The sequence below is a fragment of the Apis mellifera genome, linkage group LG6, assembly GCF_003254395.2.
Source record: "Apis mellifera strain DH4 linkage group LG6, Amel_HAv3.1, whole genome shotgun sequence".
Classification (NCBI taxonomy): domain Eukaryota; kingdom Metazoa; phylum Arthropoda; class Insecta; order Hymenoptera; family Apidae; genus Apis; species Apis mellifera.
This window is the reverse complement of record NC_037643.1, coordinates 11,484,263-11,506,870: the sequence shown is the minus strand read 5'-3', so window position 1 is coordinate 11,506,870 and position 22,608 is coordinate 11,484,263. Positions and strand designations below refer to the sequence as shown.

At 37.4% G+C, this 22,608-nt stretch overlaps 1 protein-coding gene and 1 non-coding gene across 12 annotated transcripts in view; one reads left to right on the top strand and one right to left on the bottom strand.

The window, feature by feature from the left end:
* Positions 1 to 22,608, bottom strand: part of LOC411157 (fat-like cadherin-related tumor suppressor homolog) — a 511,957-nt gene that overhangs the window by 352,186 nt on the left and 137,163 nt on the right. For all 11 annotated transcript variants that reach the window (XR_003304828.1, XM_026441203.1, XM_026441195.1 and 8 more), the window contains one exon: positions 302 to 1,275. Coding sequence is in view for 10 of the 11 variants with exons in the window: in XM_026441203.1 (XP_026296988.1) it covers positions 302 to 1,146 (845 nt within the window). In the remaining variant the exon portion in view is untranslated. The remainder of the gene's footprint in view (positions 1 to 301; positions 1,276 to 22,608) is intronic.
* Mir3736 (microRNA 3736) lies at positions 399 to 505 on the top strand. The gene has a single exon (NR_039525.1). It is a non-coding gene; the product is annotated as a microRNA 3736 (primary transcript).

Genomic DNA, 22,608 nt, shown 5'->3' with positions numbered 1-22,608 from the left:
CATGGTTTATTTATAAGAAAACTCGAATGTTTATCCAGCCAATTTCGTTCTAAACTATGTTGTGGCTATTATATTTTGAGAATTTGGCATTTATTCATAAGAAAATTTCGTCTCGACGATTTTGGCATTAAAGATAGAAGACTAATCTGACGAGGCGAACTCGAGAAATTGCTGGATCGAATTCGACTGTTGACGATCGCGCAAAAACTCGATTCGTCCTTTTATCACGAAAAAAGAAAGAAAGAAAGAAAGAAGAAAAAGGAAATTACTTTGCAACATCCTCTCGCGAAGGGAGACCTACCTGAGCGGCCTGGTGAGCGTTATTATCCCGCTGACCGGGTGAACGGCGAACTGATCGGTTTCCTCGGCGAAGCTGTAATAAATCTCCCCGTTCCTGCCGAGATCTGCGTCCTCGGCGATTACCCTGAGTATGCTCCGATGCATAGGCGTGTCCTCCGCGACGGTGGCCTCGTACTTGGTCGGGTAGAAGAGGGGGTTCAGGTCGTTCGTGTCCAAGATCGTGACAACCACGGTGGTGTCCGCCTCGAGTATCGTAACCAGATTTCTCCCGTCGTTCTTGTTCAATGTGGCGCGCACCTCGAGCACGTAATGATCCTTCCTCTCCCTGTTCAACACGTCCACGTTCCCCGTGCGAGTCCGAATCAATAGGAAGCAAAAATCACCGACTGTCCGCTCCTCGGCCTTGAAGAATCGGTCGCGGTCACCGCTCATTATGCGGAAACGGATGTCGAGGTTGGCGTCCGGTGACGGGAGCTTTATACCCATCCTCTCGTCCACGGACGGGACCACGTACGTCTTGCCGATCGAGTTCTCGGGTATCGACACGTTGTAGAGCGGAAGGGTGAAACGGAACTCGTTGTCAGGTTGTTGGGGATACGTTGGTCGTTGGTCGTCGTGGTTGTTCGTCCCCTCGTACGAGGAGGAGGTGGAGGTGGGGATGATGGTGGGCGAGACTGACCTCGTCACTGTGCTCGCCACCGCCGCCGACGACGACGATGACGACGACGATGACGAGAGCGTGGTCGACGGGGAAGCGTCGGAAGACGGGGAACCCGGTGTGGCCGCGAGCAGCCACAGCCACAACCATGGCCAGGCGAGCAGCGCTCGCTGCTTCATCCTCCTCATCGTCGTGTCGCTAGCTCATCGTCACCGATTTCCGCGAGTGAGATCCGTCGTTTCCCCGATCGGGCGAGGGAACCACCGTGGCTACGTGGCTTCTCGTCCTTCCCGTCCTTCCCGTCCAAGTGGCCGGACCTGCAACACGTGAGTGGCATAGTAGGACGATAAGGTTTATTATAGGAGGGAGATCGGTCGGCTCTCGCCAACCGATTTTCGCTCGAATCGAGAAAGGGGAACGAAGTCGTTACGTTAAGGCGGAGTTATCCTCGACGACAGCCAACGGATTACGGCCCGATCGAGCGTGACGAGTGGAGTTAAGGGAAAGGGATGGGGTGGATAACGTCTGAGATGCCAGGATTGACAGGTTCGATGCACGAAATGTAAATTTTACAAATGTTATTCTTACGTAATTTAGTATGGAATTTATATAGTTTTCTCCGTGTCTTTTGAGATACGTTTTTTATTAAACAAATTTTTTTTCAGAATCAGAGTTCCATTTTTCTATTCTTTTTTCCCCCTCTAAATGAGTTTTGATTTATTTTTTGAAAAATACTTAAGGTAATAATAAAATTTTGAGAGAATTCAATAGGAATATCCTTGCAATAAAATTCTAGTTAATATTGAAGATATTTATATTTTATATTTTCAATTAATTTAATATTTGGAAACAATTATCTGCAACTCTTTAACCTCGTAGATGATTTAATTCGAGACTGTCAGAATCATTTTGCGAGAATAAATGGAAAACATTAAACATAATTCGTCGTAAAAATTCAGAATTAGATAAGATTAATACGAGTTTGATTAATGTTCGTGCAGAGAGCAAATCGTTGACACGATTATCGATCTATCGTGTCATTCGATGAATTTATAGGGTTGGATGTAGCTGGACGATGATTTTTCGAAAATTTACGGCGCGACACGGATTTACGAATTCAATAGTCGAAGGATAATTGACATCGACCGGAAAATTCGTATGGTAAAATTGTTAAACGCGCGGAAAATAACGTTGAATTTTGAGCGATTATCAGCTATGGGATATCAAAACAAACTGATCTTATTTGTATTCCAATTATTATTGTCTTTCTTTATTATTTGAAAAAGATAAGAGTGGTGATATAATTATTTTAAATTTAGATTTGCGAAATATTATTTCTTTTTTCCAATTTCAAAATTTCTCATCGTCGAAACTTTTTAATTAGAACAATCGTTCTGCAATATCTAAAAAATAAATCACTTATTTTAAATGATTATAATTATAAATAATGTCACGAAAGTAACTAAGTATATTAATTATATTTCTATATCAATAAATTGTAATAATTTAATTTTATCGAAAACATTTTCACGTTTTCAATAATCGTAAAACAAGGAATATGAAATTTTTACGAATATGATTTTTTGTTTTAAAGTATAAAGAAAATTCAAAGTCTTATTATTCTTCGTTTAATCCACGATTCTCTATCGTTGATTTGAAATTAAGTAATTAAAAAATTAAAGTACGCCACGAACGATGCTTTAAAGTTTGAGTCGATGGATTCCAATGAAGCGTGATAGCACAAATTGTTTGTACAAGTGGTTCCAGAATCCAGCCAGGTGAATGGTGAATATTTCAACTGTGATAGTTGCGGCAGTCAGGATTAATAAACGATGCAAAACGTTGGATCCGATAAAGCGCGACGCGATTTTGCCTATCTTCGAGCGGTTCCAGCCTATCGATCGCTCCCCCCTCGATCTTCTCGTCGAGGTATTCGGTGAATTCCATCGATCGACACTTTCGACGAGGATGGAAAATGCTGTATCGACGCATCGATCGAGGGAAAAAACAGCGAGATTCGTTCTATTTCGAATATGTAGAGGATAAACAAGCGAAGTAGATTTCCGTGTCAGTGTCATCTTCATCTATCTTCATCCGTGGAATTTTTGATTAAACGAAAAACTTTTCCACGTAAGATTCGACAAGTTCTTCTAAATTTTCATCCGAGTTTTCATCCTTCTGATTTTAAAAACTTTAAATTTCCAGGAATATTCTGGAAACTTTTCAACTTCTCTCGAGCTAATTTCGCCGAATTTTGGCCAGATCTTCGAAGTAACGAAATTTAGTTTCCAAAAAAAAAAATTTGTGAATTTTTCTTTGGACCGAAAAATTCCTCCACCGTTTGAATCAACGCGAGCCATTTTATCTCATCCTCTCACCAGTTAGCCGCAAAGAGTGATCGGTTAATTCACGGATTGCGGAATAGAATAACTAGCTACAAGATATAATTTTCTTAGAACGCTTCAAAGAGCGCAATCTTATCAACTTATGCTTTCGAGAGACGCCGCCACCGAACTTTTTCCCTCTCCTCGTCCTGTTTCCTCGTTGAACTTTCCAACAGGCTTTTAACCGACATTTTCAACGATGGAGCGTAAAAATCGTGGCTGCTAACGGTGCGTTTAGCCTAGTCGAGGAAAAACATCCGAGACAAACCGGCTAATTATCGCCGGACATTTTCAAGTTTCTTGCTCCTCTCTCTCTCTCTCTCTCTCTCTCTTTCTCTCTGTGTAAAATCAACGAGATTATCGATACAGTTACTGCGATAAACAACGTTTTGCCGCGCGCTGGCACTGTTTAAGCCGTGTACACACTCGCTTGAAAACGCGAACGATGAAAAATTTTAATTTCTTTGTTCATATATTTGAATCGATATATTGCACTTTCATTTCACGTAAAAATGATTGAATTTTGAAATGAATTTTTTTGTCCCGAATTTTCGAATTTTCTTTCGTATTTCTTCTATATAAAATAAAATATAAAATAATTAATCAATTCGTTAAGAATCGATGCATAACAATATCTTGAATTTTGAAATGAATTTTTTTGTCCCGAATTTTCGAATTTTCTTTCGTATTTCTTTCTATATTAAAATATGAAATAATTAATTAATTCGTTAAGAATCGATGCATAACAATATCTTGAATTTTGAAATGAATTTTTTTGTCCCGAATTTTCGAATTTTCTTTCGTATTTCTTCTATATAAAATAAAATATAAAATAATTAATTAATTCGTTAAGAATCGATGCATAACAATATCGGTGGATATCGATACTCGACGAGGAACAATTGTAAAATGGAAAACCAAGATGGCCGTTTATACCGATGACAATACTCGTATATGCAAAAGGAAAGTTGAATATATACACGTACCATTCTCAACCATCCATGACGCATACATTTACGTCATCCGCATTGCTAATACGCTTCGCAAAAGCGTAACCATTCTCTCGAGGGATATAAATTTGAGAAATTTGAATTCGCTAAAATTTAAACCTCGCTTTTTAAACGCTTCCCTTCGATTCGAGAAAAGGAAAAAAAAAAAAAAATACCTACGCACGTTCTACGTGGATATATACCCCGCTTCATACACTCGGGAAACGAGCGTGCTAAACTCCCGCAGAGATGTTCCCGCATGGAGGGAACCGGCCCGCAACAAACAGACCAAGACCAACACAGATACGAGTCGTTTCAGATAAAAATCAAACGGATGATGCGATATTTTTAGTTTGTTCTCGCGATTTCCACGGTGCACGGAGGAGGAGGAGAGCAGCGGTGGAGCAGCGGTGCGCCGCCAGGTTGGCGCCACTGCCAATGTTGTTTCGTTCCCTGGAACGGACAACCAACCTTGAACCAACCTTTCGAGACAACCTTGCTCGCTCGTTTTCCACACCTGCTCATGGGAATGGAGTTGGTACCGGGAACGAACATTTCGCGCCGTTCATTTCGATTCGTCAAACAGGCACCGTACGTGCCGTCGATACGAAATGTTCGCGCGCGGGAAAGGAGGGAGGGGGAGGGGACGTGTTAAAGGTGGTGCAGATAGAGGGCGTGGTTGAGTTAGCACTCGGGCAAAATATACACGGTTTCATGCTCGTTACTCGTACACGTTTCCTCCGCCAGCAAATTGAAAATCGTGAAATTTCCACTCGCGAAGTGATTCGTAGCCTTTAGATTTCGTTATTGATAAAAGGACTTTATTGCACAAGGAATCATTTTATAAGACAAGTCTCGTATTTTCAATTCCATCTCTTGTTAAATAAAATTCTCTCGCGTGCAAAAAATTCCTGCATCCCACGCTTGAAAAACGACAAACTTCTTCTTCGTAAACGATCTCGAAGAGACTCGATTTCTTCGCAAGAGAAGAGTTGATCCACCGCCTTTATTTATCAAACGACGTTGGCGCGTACCAATTCGTAAACCGTGGGAGGGGAGAGGGAGCGATAAGACGGTTCCGATGAGACGGACAATGCTTTTACCAGGGCGTCGAAAAACGGGGAGACGGGTGGTCCCGCGGGGCGTCAACCGGAGAAATAAATTTTCGCGTCACGTTTCTGGCGAAGAAGAAAACCGGAGACGCGTGCAACCGGTCCCGATACATCAGAGCCAACCCTGGGAGGAGGCGGGGAGAGGCAACTCGAAATCGTAGAAACGAGGATAAGTGGATAACCTTTCGCTCCCTCCTCTGTAAAAATATTCCAAGGTTCGCGGATTATTTATACCTAGATTTGTGGATTAAAAGTCCGTTTGATTTTTCCTTCACCCGGATTTCGATCAATTCAATGTATCTACGATGTAATTCGCAGATTCGATCTACGTTGTTTGCCTAGGATAAACGTAGATTTGACTTATCACGAGTGAGAATATCTCGATTTGATCTAGATCGATTTCTCAGATCTAAGAAATAATTCGTGGATTCGTTATGCCAAGCTTTTTATTTTCCATTCCGTAGGAACGAAAATATCGACAGTTCGTAGATTGGACGATTCGTTGGATCGTTCGTGATGACGACCTTTGATCCATGTGTGAAGTTAAAATTGGAACGTGAAAGTCTCGTCTTCGAGGAGAATGGCAACTACTGGATTTTCGTGAGAATGATGGAGAAAAGGGAAATAAAAAATGGGGGAGATGGGATAGATATTGTGGTTAACGATCGTGTTAGTTAAATCGAGCGTGAATCGCGACATTGATCTACGAGCGGAAAGAAGGTCGTGATCGAGCTCCGTTACATCTTGTCCAATCAACCGATCAGAAAATATATAACACGTTACACACTTCGATAATCGATCTCCTCTTAAAATCGACCACGCTTCTTTCCATCTTCTTCCTATATGAATATAGACGAAAAAACGAAAGGACAGTTTAAAGACAATTAATTTAAATTAATTAATTAATTTAAAGACAAACGGTCCGAAATGCATCCAATCGGATACGAAGATCGAAGAACGACGTTAGGAAGGATCCGTATTTTATTATACGGATCGAATTCGTTAACAGAACGACGAGGAGGGGAAGGAATCAATTTCTCCACAGCCTCGTGCCCCTGTTCCTTCGTGTGAAAAAAAAAAAATAAAAAAAAGAGGGGAACACTATTCGCTCCGTTTCGCGAGAGCCACGCGTACATGACTCGAGATAAATCCGATTAACAGGTGAACGCCTGTACACCTAGTTGTATGCGAACGATCACGCTCACGTCAGATTAACGCGACAACGCTTTCGTTGATACTTTTCGTGAGTGGCACCATGTGTTCGAAGAGATGGATGCGATTCGCTTCGACGCGCAGTCCCTTCGGAGATCCTGTTTCTTAATACAACCTTTTCCCTTCTTTCTTTTATATATATAATCTTTTTATCACGAATACTTATTGAATATTTGATTTTTCGTATGTAACGAATAATTTTTAACGATACACGAAAGATATTTATTGATTGATACAAATGTTCGATGCTGTCAAAAAAATTCAACGAAATCAAAAACAAACATGTATTGATATATATAAAAAGGGAAATGAAATGTCAAATTTTTCCTCTGATACGATACAAAAAAAATTTTATATTCTTCTCTGACGACGTTTTCATCGACGAAAAATAATCTATTTAAATAGAATTTCAATTCAAAGAAGAGCGATCAACACGAAACTACTCTGTTTCCTTCCTCGTCCCGACGCTTATTTTTCCATTCGCTTCCGAAGAAGCGGTCGCGTTTCCCGGTATTTAATAATCACACGCGGGTGGCGGTTTTTATCAAAGCGGCGCCGAAGCGGCTTTTATCTTGGCGGGCCTCGAGGCGGGGTCTCGGCCGGCCACCCGGCCGGAAAACCCATTATTTCGCCATCTGTCTGCGCCGGTGTATCACCAACAACTTCGCCCTGCCTCTCGCGTAAATGCTCTTTATAAAAAAATTTTCTCTCGAAAGCCGTGGCTGCTTTTCATTAAAAATCTCTCCCTCCTGTGTTTCCTCCTCCTCCCCCCCGATTATCGCTCGTCTCGAGGATGCGCACGGAAATCGTGTCTGCTTTCCGGCAAGACGACGATGGCGGAGGAGTGGCACTTGTGCCCGACTTGTTCTCACGGTGTTTTTCGAGATAATTATGCGAATCCAAATTTAACCCTTTCGAATGGCGACTCTGAAGTATATACGATATTTATTTACGTTTGATTTTTTCTAAAATCTCATAAAGCATGGAATGTCCGAATTTGAAAGTTGTATTCGTTAAGAAATTGAGGGAAGGAAAATAAAGATGTGGTATGGACAGTGAGAGGATTAAAATATCAAAACAGCGATATAGACTTTAATATCGTTCAACAAATTTTCTTCCTTTTATAAAATATAAAAGTTTTATACGTATAATTCATGGAATTGTTGATTGAGAGAAAAGGAGCGAAAAGGTAATTTTTTAACAGGAATTTTTATACAATATTTTCAATAGCAACGGAAGAAATATATATATAGAAATGTAGGAAATGAATGCGATGCATCAACCGTGTCGCGGCAACTCTTCCCGACAAACAATCTCTCCTCTGAAGGCGGGATGGCAAGGTAATATCGCTGCCAAAGATCCAGTTCCACGTTCTGTTTCCCACGCCACGCCGCCAATCGTCGAGGAGGAGTTCTGTATTCGACGCGACACTTTCCAGACACGTTACTCGATTAACGATCGCTATCGACGAGTTGGCGCGACTGGCAGGTGTTAAGCAGCCGCCGATAGGAAGTTGCATTCTGGCACCCGTTATCGGATCCAACTTGCCGGCTATCATTTCAATGAAATGATGTTTCATTCATGAACAAGGGGGTGGAAGGATCTTGGAATTTTCGGGGAGGATGAACTCGTCGACGATCCCGACGGGTTGAAAGGATGATTGATTTATTAACTCTCTACACGAGGTGTAGCCTCGAGCTGGTAATCTGTAGCTGCGTTGATGATTAAAGAAGGATAAAAAATAAGGAAGAATGTGATCGAGATCTATAAGAATTTAAGATAATATTGTTCAGTGAACGATTGCAATTTTATATATATATATATAGTAAGTGGATCACCTTGGTTGAAATAATTATATAAAAATAATTTAGAAGGACGAGTCGAAGAAGGGGATTAAAAAATTTTGAAATAAGATGAGATTGATTTACAAAACGAGAAAGAAAGGAAAATATAATGGTAAATTGCAGAAAAGAAAATTCATTTGAATATTTAAATTAGTTTGTGTGTATATATATCGTAAACAGGGCATTTAGGAATCGAGCCTTGATCGAGTAAATCACTCAGAGAGATAATATCGAGTCAACATCGGTAAACCAAACCGAGAATGATATCGTTAATCGACATATACCGCAACCCATTACTCCAGTCACCGCGATCGATCTTCATGTTCATCGTCCCGGTAATTGTACACAATCCCTCAAGTCTTTACGGCCTTGTAAACCTCGCTTCGACACGATTATTCACCATAATAACAATACTCGTTTCCACATAAGTACCATATATCCCTCTCTCTCTCTCTTTCTTGTCCTTCGTTCGTGGAACGATCGACTTCCACAATCGAATGTTTCATCAAACCAACTTTCACATGGAAGAGGATCTTCCCCCTTTAAAGAAATTTATAAAACTCGCGAAAAATTGTTATATATACACGAACATTTCATACAATTATTTATAAATAAATAATATCTGTCCATCGTGACTTAAAGTGAGTAAGGTTATCAAAATTAGGAAAAATTTGAATAACTTCGAGGATAGCAACTTCCGGTTAACGAGTCGTTGGAAACGAGGAATCTTGCTCTTCGAAATCCTTTTTCATTTATCCCTATACGACTTTCGATTGGCGAGATATCATCGTGTAAAGAAAAGGGTAATTTCTAAATCTATCTCAAATCATCTCTCTTTAGATTCAATGTAATATTTAAGTATCGTAACGTAGTCTTATGCATTATGGAAACTTTATATCTCGATTAATTCGAGATGAAATAAGAAAGGAATTCAATGGCTTTTTCCTTAGAATGGAAAAGTTTGATCGTGAACAGTAATATATCAAGTATATTATTCTATATAATTCTGATTTTTGAGTTAATCACCTTCTTCGATCGACTTTTTAAAAAGTTATCCAATTAAGAGGAGAATGTTTACGGACTCGATACGTACGTATTTCAACACGACAACTTTTTCAACTTGTTCCCGTCGAAGCTTTGTCGAAGCCTTTCATCGACGCGTCGATCCGCTTGGCCGAATTTTCAATATTTCTAGTAACTCTAGCGCTCCCGCCTCTCGTCTGGCTTGATAATTAAACAGAAGTTATGACCTCCTTCCAATCCTGCCGCGAGCTGGAACAATCGTCTTCGCGCCTCGTCGAACGCATTGTGCGTCGCTTTATCTCGCGCGCGAAACCTTCGAACGCGATGACAGTTGGAATATTGCATGGTCGAGATGAGCGTTTTCACGCTTTGCAATATAGTATTCGCGCATTCTCTCGAACAGAAATATACAGTACAGTTTCTGAATTTGAACTCGTGAAATGTTATAATTACTCTGTAATTATTCCGAATTGTATTCGTCAGATATTTCTTCCATCATTTTATATATATATATGTATATGAAAAGAATTATTATTCGTAGATAAAATTATGTATTTAAAGTTGTTAGAGAAGATAATTTTATCAAAGTTTCGCTTTCTTATCGGGATTAAAGAATTTTATTTTCTTATTTCTTTATTATATTGTAATAAAAGTTTATATATCGTGTAATTTTTCCATAAAGTAAGTCGAAACTTTTAATTAAAATTTTTATATTTTCCCGTGTTATATTTTTCACAGTAAACGAGATCAAGAAATTTGATATCGGCAAAGTTCAATACAAGAAGATTACATTAATCTGAAAATAAAATTGAGTATACCGCGAGGTATAGCACGATACGAGAGTTAATAGGAAATTCGATATTCCATTTCAAGAAAAATCAACGCGAGACTTACAAAAAAAAAAAAAAAAATTTCTTGATAAACGTATTAAAAAATATTCACAATGAAATCTTTCTATTGTATTAAAAACTTTCTCCAACCTTTCCCAAAGCATAGCTTGAAAGCGTCATTAAATAAATTTCTTCATTCGCAGTAAAACGATTAGAACAAGGATTGGAGCGGAGCGATCGTGTTGACAAACGAGCTATAAGTAGCCTAATCGTGTCTCAGCTTCCCCAGAATAGGGTGTGTTCCGCACGAGGAAGGATAAAGTGGAAAGGGACGTCGCCCTTGATAAACGGTTATCCGACGATTAAATCAATCCAAGGAATAATAGATGCTCCTTTCGTGTGCTTGTTAAATTTGCAAATTATAAATATTCCGAAATGATTGGGAAAAATCGAATAACTCAAACAGAACAATTATATTTATTCGATTTAAAAAAAAATTGCATGCAATTAAAATTCGTGCAAAAGTGAATCGAAATGGAAATAGAAGGTGTCGTAAGATTTTTCAACTTTTCGAACACACGAGTGAGATATATTCGCAATGTACACCGTTTCCAAGTACTCCAAGTTTAAAAAAAAAATCTAGAAATCCGAACAAGACAAACTCTTCGTTACACTTCGTTACAGCGTATCTTTTTATAAATATGGAATAAGGACAGGAGTGAATGCCAGCACACTGATCATTAACTTCGATCGCACGTATTCCTGTCTGTACTACTGTATAACTTTTATCTTAACGACCAGAAATTTAGACGAACGTAACATTTCTCGATCTTTAAAAAAAAAAGGTATCAGATAACGTTCAGAGAACACGTTCCATTCCGCGACTCCATAAAAAAGAAAGGTAGCGAAGAACGAAACGACGAGCAATTGCAATTGATTTTCCATACGTATATATATATATATATGCGCGTTTCTGATCTTTCTTTTTTTTTGCCGAATGAAGATCTATTAAACTAGAAACATAAACGGTCAAACGATACGACATAGAATTATGTTCTAACTTTAAATTGCTTTTGGTGAAATCGACGCTCGATCGATCCGATCGATTAACCGGTTGTGCATCTTCCTTAAGGCTGTTAATTATACGGGAAACCGACCTTCCTCCTTTCCGTTAATCGTCCGTCGAAAGAAGAAACTGCTCGAAGGATTTCACGTTCCTTTCCCAAACTCTTCTCCTCTCGAACGTTGGATACAGCACAAGCTATCGGATCATAAAGCGATCGAACGAGCTTCGCCTTGAATACGGCTACCGGGTAATTAGCCGGGTGGCGGGCGTTCGAATCGAGCAAGGGGACGTTTAATCTACCTATTGAGTGACCGGTCTTCCCTTGAGACTTAATTGCAACGTCGCGGTCAACACCTAATGGGGCGATGGGAGTCCGAATAAATTTTTCTTCTTTCAAATATTTTTACTCGAGTATTTTTTGAATTGTCGGCCCTGTGCTTTAAACGGGAAATTATGGAGAGAAAATTATTGGGTTGGCTCATTTTGTCGACACGTGGGCGGCACAAACAAGGATCGCGAGTTTTTGCGACACGTTGTCCTTCCCCTTTTTGCGTTTCAACGTTTTCGAATTTCGTTATTCTTCAAATAGCGCACGGCCATTTTGGATTTCGTTGCAACGATTGATCTATATTGATAATATAGATAGAGTTTCCGTTCCGGGAAATCTCTTATTTTTGAACGAATGCGTAATTTAGTTGTGACGAATTGGAAATAAAATTAAACGGACAAGGATTAAATATGTATAACGATGGATAATTATATCACAAAGCAGATCAATTTTACGTCGTTTGCGCACGATCAATAGGATTTAAAACGTGGCCACGGTTTAACGCAGACAGATATCGCGTTTTAACGATGAATGGGGGGAGGGGAGGGAGGCATCGATACGGAGAGTATCCGATTAATAGAGATCATTGTTTGGCCCGATGGTTTTTGATCCATCGTAATTCGAAATGAAACGTCGCTTTTCGCGTGACTTATCCTAGATATGATTACAACTAGCCAGAATTATTGTTAGAGATCTCATCATCTGTACACGTATGCAAGAATTTTTTAATATTCTATCTTTTTTTTTATGGAAGATTAAATACAACTCAAGAATTTTACTTTTGAATTTTAATTTTAATTTTCAATATTAAAAAAGTTTATTCAAATTTCTACCTTTTGATTAGATACATGAACTTTATTGTCTGATCTTGTTAAATTAAAATTATATCAGAATTTATACGTATGCAAGAATTTTTTGATTTGAAGCAATAATTTTTAAGCAATAATTTTTAATATTCTATCTTTTTTTTTATGAAAGATTAAATACAACTCAAGAATTTTACAATTTTACTTTTGAAGTAATTTTAATTTACCATCAAAAGGATTTTCAGTATTAAAAAAGGGATTCAGGTTTCTATTTTTTGATTAGATACATGAACTTTATTGTCTGATCTTGTTAAATCAGAATTATATCAGAATCTACATATACAAGAATTTTGATTTGAAGCAATAATTTTTAGGCATATTCTATCTGTTTCTTCTATGAAAAATTAAATAATTAAATTCAAGAATTTTACGATTTTACTTTTGAAGTAATATTTACCTAATTTATCATCAAAAGGGTTTTTAATATTAAAAAGGGGATTCATGTTTCTACCTTTTGATTAGATACATGAACTTTATTGTCTGATCTTGTTAAATCAGAATTATATCAGAATTTATACGTATGCAAGAATTTTTTGATTTGAAGCAATAATTTTTAGACATATTCTATCTGTTTCTTCTATGAAAGATTAAATACAATTCAAGAATTTTACAATTTATTGTCTGATCTTATAAATCAGAATGTATATGCAAGAATTGCAAGAATTTTTTGATTTGAAGCAATAATTTTTAAGCAATAATTTTTAATATTCTATCTTTTTTTTTATGAAAAATTAAATACAACTCAATAATTTTTAGGCATATTCTATTTTTTTCTTTTATGAGAGATTAAATACAACTCAAGAATTTTATGATTTTACTTTCGAAGTAAATTTGAAATAATTTTTATCGTCAATTTCAATTTTTTTTTATCATCAAAAACTAATTTATCATCAAAAGGATTTTCAACATTAAAAGGGGATTCATGTTTCTATCTTTTGATTAGATACATGAACTTTATTATCTGATCTTGTTAAATCAGAATTATATCAGAATCTACACGTATGCAAGAATTTTGATTTGAAGCAATAATAGTCATATACTATAATATAAGAAACTCAAGAATTTTACGATTAGATATTGCATTAATTAATTATCCGAATTGAATTTATAAACTTTTAAAGTATTTTATCTAATTCACTTATTAAAAGAGTTTTAAAACTCTTTAAAAAGGGAATTCAGGTTTCTAATTAGATGCATGAACACGAGAACTTTGATACCTGATCTTGTTACATCAGAATGGATACTGCATTAACGCATATCAGGATTGATGTAATTTTCTAAATGATCCTAATTACCCGGATATTATTAAAGATATCGAAACTGAAAAGTTTCCTCTGAAGTCCGAGTAGAATAATCGAAGAAGACGTAATATAATTTATCCGGTAAAAATATTTTCCACGAAACACAACAAATTCGAGAAATATCAACATATAGGAAAACACAATCCTTTAACGAGAAAAATTTTCCAATTTTTCTAAGATTTTTTCAAATTTTCACGGCCCCGAGATTCTATCTTGAAATGAGAAACAACTCAATTCACTAAGAAACTGCACAGGTTTTCTTTTAAAGAACCTGATTCGATTACCATGCTTCGATATAACTTGTATAATTCAATCGATTGAAATCTGAACACACGAAGAAAGTAGTAAAAAAAATCTCAATTTTAATTTCACGAACCGTACACGCCAAATCAATCCTATCTGCCATTTCTAAAAAGAAAATAGATACGTAAAAATAAATACATATTTCCATCCATGATTCACCCGCATAATCCACCATCGTCGTCCTCTAACCTCCCCAAACACCGGACGTACAAAAATAACTCTTTCATTCTCTGCTCGTAAAGCAATCCACGGGTCGATCCATCCTCCTCGATCCCAACCCCTTCTCGAATCACGCGCAAAGGGGGAACGTCTTTTGTCAATCTTTATCTCGTCTTCTCAAAAACGTGGACAAATCCTCCGAGTCGCGGAGAAGGTTAGATATAAGTGAAAAAGGAGAAGAGAGAGGTTGTTCGCCTTTCCTCGTCGCGGCCAAATTCCGGTTAAGACACGCCGCAAAGGGCTTCTTCGCTCCAGTTTAAACGATACCCGGGGGCGAGGGTGAGCAGACGTGTCTGGCTTCGCGTCTACCCCCCGCCACGTTCAATCGATATCGTGTTTAGTTCGGTTCCCCTCCTCCCCTTCACCTGCTTTCGCCGTCGGGCGAAAAATGACTCGATAATTGGGACGACAAGTCCCGTGCGAAGAAACTATTTCTTTTTTTTTTTAATGGAATTTTATTCTCGTTTGTCAATACAAATTGTTATATATATAAATCTTTGAGATATGTGTGAATAATAAGTGAATGAGAGGGAAAGATAATGTTTTAATATCTTCGATCCAGTGATTTAATTATAAATAAAAAAAACATTCAGAAGAAACTGGAAGAATAAGAATTTGATAAAATAGGTACACGATGAAAGAATACATTGGAAGAATGATTTCATGATCGTGTATCGTGTATACAAAATAAGAAAAAAAATTAGGAAAGAAAAATTCAGGGATATAAGTTTGAACGTAGACGGGCAAACATTAAGGATTCTGAAACAAAAGTATTTCACCGTGGTGGAAGAAGAATTTTTCACCCGCTCCATTTGCCATTTCGCTCGATGCAATTACATTGATACAATATTTGAATTTCATAAGATCGTTTCGTTTGGAACGTCGAATATTTTCTAACGAAAAAGAGTTGGACAAAGAGTTGGATCGATACGCGAAGAGTTCTCTTTCGAGAAGCCCTCGACATTCGATTCGAGGATTATCCTATCCAAATTTCGACCCTTGTCCCAAGCAATAAACTTTTTCTAAACTTTCCATCGATTATCGTTCTCTTTTTTTCTCTTTCACGTACGAATTTTCCAAGTCGAGTTTTCCATAGATGCTAAACACAGATACGAAAAGCATCCGCCAAAAATCGATCTAACTCGATCGATCGAGCCAATCGTATCGCGAAAAAATTGTTAAATTTTCTTGGAATTGGAAAGAATAGAGGAGGTTCAGTTTCCAGATTATTTCAAGAGTATTTGTGCAATAATAAATCATTTTCTGACACGTTTATTTGTTTATTTTTTTGGAGAGAGAAAATGATAAATATCTCGAACGATATTTGAGAAAGGTATATTGGAATTAGGTAAAAAAAAAAGGAAAAAAAATTGTCGGAATAATTTATGAACGTATATTCGAACTGAAAACTAGCAAAAACATTTATCTCTTGGCGGACGATGAATCGAATATTTATACAATCCGAACGGAAACCTATTAAATAGTAACCCCCCTGTATAGCGCAATTAATCTACATTCTCAAAAAAACACGGAGCAACGGAGAAAATTAGAGAATCTACATGGAAACGAATAAAAAAAAAATAAATACCCTGGAAAATCGATCGATCACCTTTCCACGATCCGCCTCTCTACGGTAAAAAAAAATCATTTTACTTCCAAATTCAAAATTTCGACACATCGATTTATCCACTTTGGTGTATAAAATACAAAGAAATAAAAGAAGGGGCGAGGAGGAAAGAAAGATCGATCCATCCGTGTTATATTAAAACAAAAGTTTTTGAAGAGCGTTTGGAACGAAGAGAAAAATATATGGAAAAATCGGACGTGGAAAAACGAATTTCTTTCTCAAGGAGACGAACAACTTTCGAAATTTCGACTCGATCGGGGGGAGCGTTGTAACGCAACAAAATTTGAGCGGCAATGGACCGGAAACACGAAAGCTTTAATTACTTTCCCGCGCGCACAGAGCCGGGAACTTGGCCGACCGGATACATTGCAATTTCCGGAACGAGGTTTCGGCCGCGTTCGGACCCGTTCTCGGCGCGCGCGCGATTGGAAAGCCCCGGCCACGAACAACGAGCTGTAATTTGCACGTAAATCGACGCGTATTTCCCTGGCAACGCGTCCAACGGGATTGAAAAAGAGCGTCCCCTCGAAAATTTCCACCGCGATGAGATGAACGATCTCATTGACAAATGTTGCGAAGATCATCTTGGAAAAATTGAACGATTCCATAAAAAATTGCCAATGAAAGCGTGCAATTGGCAAGCGGAACAATGGAAGTGAATTTTAATTAATAAATAAGAGATTGGCCAATTATATTTTATTAAAAGAAAATTAAATAGAGATATTCTTTTCTTATTGTTTATATGATAAATCCTTCTTAAATATCTCGGCACGCGCGCGATGAGATGAATGATTTCATCGACGAATGTTGCGAAGATGATCTTGGAAAAATTGAACGAAAAAAAATCCTAAAAAAATTTCCAATGAAAGAGTGCAAGCAGAACAATGAATTTTAATCAATAAATAAAAGATTGGCCAATTATATTTTAATAAAAGAAACAGCAAGACTAAATAGAGATATCCTTTTCTTATTGTTTACGTGATATTAAATCCTTCTTAAATTATTGAGAAGAAGAAGTATCTCTGTTATATGATAGTTGTAATCTTCCTCTTTCCATCGATGATTTCATTACATGCAGAAAAATCGTCGAATAGTTTAGACAGAGGTATTTATTTTCGAGATTCGATAGAATCATCGTAGAAAAAAAGCTAGGTGGCAGGAGTGTGGATGGAGCAAGGAAGATCCCCTGTTTCTCACTCCATGTTTCAATTGGTATATCTGAATTAGATCGAAAACGAGCTCGTTTACGAACTAGCAAGAGCGTGCTTCTTTATACAGAAAGAGAAAGAGAGATAAGAATAGCGGTTCGATGGAGGAGGATGAATAAAATATTGGATTGGATGAAAATTTGTTGAGGCAGTGATTGTGTGATCGAAACTGAGAGTTTGGTCAACCGTTCTTACTTTATTTTTGATACAAAATCACGAAATTCAAAATTTCACCTATTAATTTTGTTACGTGCTTATTTTATTTTATTTTTTTTTCTTTTAATTTAAAATTTAATCATAGAATTTTATGGTGTCGAGAAATTGGCAATTTCAAAATGTTTTATTCTGTTTGAAAAACTTATGCGTTTGAAGATTAAATACAATAAAATATTCGATGGAATTGGACGAAGAGAATGAACGATGTTAATAATGTTTTATTTTTCATGCAAAGATTTGTAGGAAATATCTCTCAATGGATATATGATAGATGATAGTGTTATTTGAAACAACGATGATACGAATGGCCGAAAAAAAAAAAACAGGCGAATTTTTATCCCTCAATTTGATTCATCGTTTGACGAAATAATCTCTTTAGTGTATTTATTCTATGAAGAGGGCGCGGCGTGTAATAAATTAACGTGTCCTCCTTTTTATTATTCCATTTTTTTTTCACGATACTGCAACGTGTCTGTTATAATATTCTATTTGAAGTTACAAAAAACAAGCTTTAATGATTAAAAGCGACGAGGAACGCGTTAAAAATGGAAGCACCCCATGAGCATCAATTTTTTTTTCTCCTTTTTTTCTTCTTTTTTTTCTTTTCTTTCTTTCTTTCTTTTTTTTTTGCGTTTCTACAAGCACTCTAGAAACCTCGCGGCAAAAAACATAAAAAAATTATTGAAAAAAGTATTTAATAATCTACCGCATTGCATCCACCTCGCAACTATGTAATGCAAAGTCTATGTGAAATGGTGGCTCGTTTTTTTAAAAATACACATAAAATTCCAATTTGAAGTATCATACCCGTCTACATTTCTAGATTTAATAATCGTTCAAACAGATTCAATTAAAACTTTCGAAACTGCAAGAAAAAGAAAAGAAAAACGTGAATCAAACGTAAAATACTCCACTTAATATCTCCCCCTTGTGGAATTTTCAATACGAACAAAAATTTTCCCATTAAAATTATTTAACGTGTACATTTTATGAATAAAAAAAAAAAAAAAAGAGAAAAAATATTGATATTTGTAAAATTACAATTTTTAGAATTCAATATCACGAACGCTAATATTCCACGCAAAAACCGATAAAATAAATGGAAAAAAATGATGAAATATTTCTTTTTGAACAACAGAACCGGGCAAATATTATTGTTTCGCGCGTTCTGCTTTAAGACACACACACAAAAAAAAAGATACATAAAAATCTCGGTTTCCAGACGTATGCTCACGCATGGACGAATACACGTATATATCAGAGTGGAATAGGTATATGTCGACACAGTCATCCGTTACTGGTCTTTTGTCAGAATAAACCTTCCCGTCTCTTTTAAGGCGTTTTTTCCCTGGCTTTTAATGAAAAAAAAAAAAAAAAAGAAAAAAAGAAAAAAAAGATTTAAGCAAAAACATTACGATATTACGAATATTCGTAATACGTGTGATTGAACACGATGTTTAAAAATGACAAATTTTATAAATAACAATTACTGGTACATTAAAAAACATTTCTATCTAATTTCAATCGATATTATTACTTTCACCGAGATGATAATTCCTGGTAATACAATTGAATTTTATCAATTCCCAAAAATTACCAAGTCGAAAGTCTTCCGTTCGGTGCAACGTTCCCCTTTTGGGCAAAGTATACAAGATGGCCTGGAAGGAACACATTTGAAGGAACACAAACTCGGGCTACGATTAAATTTACTTAATCAGAAGTGGAAACACTGTCGATGCATATTCAATTCCCCCGCCGCACGGGGCTCGCAAGAATCGAGATGGATTTCCCCGCTACGAATACCGCAGACAGACACACCGTAAGTATACAACTCGGGGATAATTATATTCCAACGAAGTTACCATCTCCTCCGCCAACTTTTTCTCCAACACGCTCCATTATACGTTTTAAACGTCGAGTCAATTAATCTTCGCCAACTTCATTAGCCCCTGTCCGGAATAATTAAATTCGGCCACGGAATTCTCCGAGTCCTTTGTGCCACCGGGGACCCCCTCCCCCTCCCCTCCTCGACACGTCACGCGTAGTTAACCGACAGATAGGATAAACCTGATATTTGGAGCAAACATGGAGGAATTGAAGGATATTTCTTTTTCCTTTCCTTTTTTTTCTTTTTTTTAATCGTCCCTCGATTTTCGAGTCTCGAAGTTTACCGTGAAAATATGGCCTCGCTCGATGAATCATATTGAACAGGAGCAAGTTTTCCTGGAATGTAAAGATTTGATAATTCAGACACCCTGAATGGAGGAGAACCACAACGCTCTTTGACTTTTTCAATGGACAAAACTTTGCAACGGAGAGTTTAATTTCACTCGAATTCTTAAACATCCCTTTAAAAACCTCCTCCGCGATTTAAATTAACCATAAGTTTGCCGAAACATTCCTTCACGTATTCCATCGACGATCGTCTCTTCCACTTCTCCAAAATCTTTCAAGCTTTAACAAGAATTCCTCTCTTACATTATTCCTCCTCCAAAAAATCTAAAAAACACAAATTATTCATTTCGAGCTGCACTCGTTTCGAATTCCATAATATATAACATAATCCACGAGACGATCGAATCGAGTTTCGATCTTGAACCATGTAAATCTTGGAGGGTGTGTAGAAGCACACGGTTAGGGCGATTCCCGTTCGATCCAATTGGCCGAGGTAGATGGCGCGGCCGAGTTGAGTCATTGGTCGCACGGTCCACGGGCTCTCGTTCACGATTTTCCGTACGGGTTGCTCGCCAAAGCGCTTAATAACGGGGCTTGGATTCGCTGGGACACGCGGCCTCCGCTTCTCCCTCTCTCCCTCTCTCCCTCGTTCTCCGTGGTTCAACGCATTGTCCGTGGCCCCTGTACATTACCCGATTCGTTCCTGTTCGTTGGAAATAACGCTCCTTTAACCGAACGGCCGATCTCTGGCCCCTTTCGCGCGGCTTTTTATTATTACCCGGTTATTTATCGCGGCCGTTTCCACCGCGAGCGAAGCCCCCATTGTGTTATAGCGACGTCGCTGTCGGCTAAGTTATTTATAATGATTGCCATCCTGCGCTCGCGCGCCTACGGCCGCGTTACACGCGAAGAGAAAGTGATCGCGCAGGCCTAGCCGTTTGGGAATGGACCACTGATGGAGCACCTGCCATGCGACGAAATGTATAAAGTTGGACGGCGTGTACGAGGGTATATTAAATTCCTGGAGGACGGGGGAACCTCGTTGATTCCGCTTGGATTTTCCGATTTTCACCTTATTTCGTCTTGCTCTTCCTTTTTTTTTTTTAATCAGGTTGAGATTAACGTAGTTGGAAAATTGTTTTGTAAACGGAATTTCGAATAGTTGTAAATATTTTTTGTAAACGGATTTAAAATTGGCGACGTTAAAAATTACATCGGGTGAAATCGATTGATCGTGCTTTGTATTATTTTCGTTTTTGGATTAAATATTAACATGTCATATGCTATACCCGCGCAATTATGCAATTCCATGAACTAGGGAAACGTGAAATGTAAATTTCGTAGATCTATCTCGGGTAAATGGGCCGAGAGATAAACGTGAGATAAATACTCGCGACATAAATTAAAGAAAACGGCGAGATAGTGATGTTAAGATTAAAAGTCGTTTACAAACCACTGGAGGAGAGAACTTTGAACGGATATAAAATTGCATTTTGATACAACTTCTACCCTCTTTCGAACACCACTCCGTTTATTCAGTTTCGCCGTATTCGTTGTAGCAATCCAAATTTTAATGTTGCTTGCAAGACGATCTCCGCCACCACGATAGCAGATTTCACCCCCCGTAGGCACAATTGAATCTCAGCGAGAATTAAGTCTCAGCAATGCATGATATATCGCAATGATATATCGTCACCGATTCCTCTCTCAGATATTCAATTTTTCATTACACTTTTATTCTTCCACGTTATATTCCCGTTTAACAAATATTTCAATTGTCCTTTTTTTTTATTCCATTCTTTGAACTCCGAGATAAAATATAATTTTGCTCGGTCAAATTCTTAAACGAGTTCATCGACAGAGATAAAAATTCTTTCTTCGATTAAATTTTGATCGAATCAGAAGCGAATTTTTTCCCCCTTATTCGTGCTCTTTACTTCTTATTTCAAAATTGACCTTAATTACGAAGGAAGAAAGAGTTGTTCCGATTATTATTAATAAAATATATAGGGAAGCCCGTTGTCGAGTACCGTTCCTTCGATACCCGGTAATAAGAAACCTTGCATTACGTTAAAACGCAAAAAGTATCGAAACCACAGTTATTCCTCGGTTCCCAGTTGAAATTAACGTGCACGCTACTCTTTCTTTCGTTACACCTTCAATCAAGAAAAATAAAAAAGACAAAGAGGAAGAAACGAGAGAAAAGAGAAGGAGAGAGGAGCCGGTTCAAAGGTGTTTCGATAAAAGCCATGGCTGTTGCTGCTTCCGGTCCACAAGCATTTACGAGGTTACAATTATACGTGTTTAATCGAAAATGGCTGCCGCGGGCAACGGCTTTTAAACTTCGTGTGCGAACGTTAATAAATTAGGAGCGATGAATATTATTTTTAAGAGTTTCAATTTAACCGATTTTTTTCGATCAGGATCGTATTTTGGTTCGATTAATTCATCCGGATGGCTTAATGCAACTTGGCCAAACTTGTTCAAACGGTTGATTACACATTTGAGGAGGAATCCGTGGTAATTTGGCGGAAGTTACGTAGATGCTTGGCAGTGGTTGGAACGTGAAAGTAAAATAATAGGAGAAACTTGTTGTGGAATTATTATAATGTTTGTAACAATGACTCATGGGTAATTTGGATTTCATAATTACTATTCTCTTACCTATCGTTTCAAAATTTTCTTTCATTGTGTTTATATTATACGATTCACAATGAAATTTTTCAATCCAATGTTTCACTTTTATCATCCTTTTTATTATAATTATTTATCTCGTTAATCCTCGACTTATTATATTTCAACATCTTTCGGGATAAAAGCCAGGAATAATCCAATAATTTTACGCATCGAAATATTTCCAAATATGCGTATGCAAATTTTTTTTCGAATCAATAATTCGAATGACAAATAAATTATTATCATTCATATTACATATTTCTAATTCACC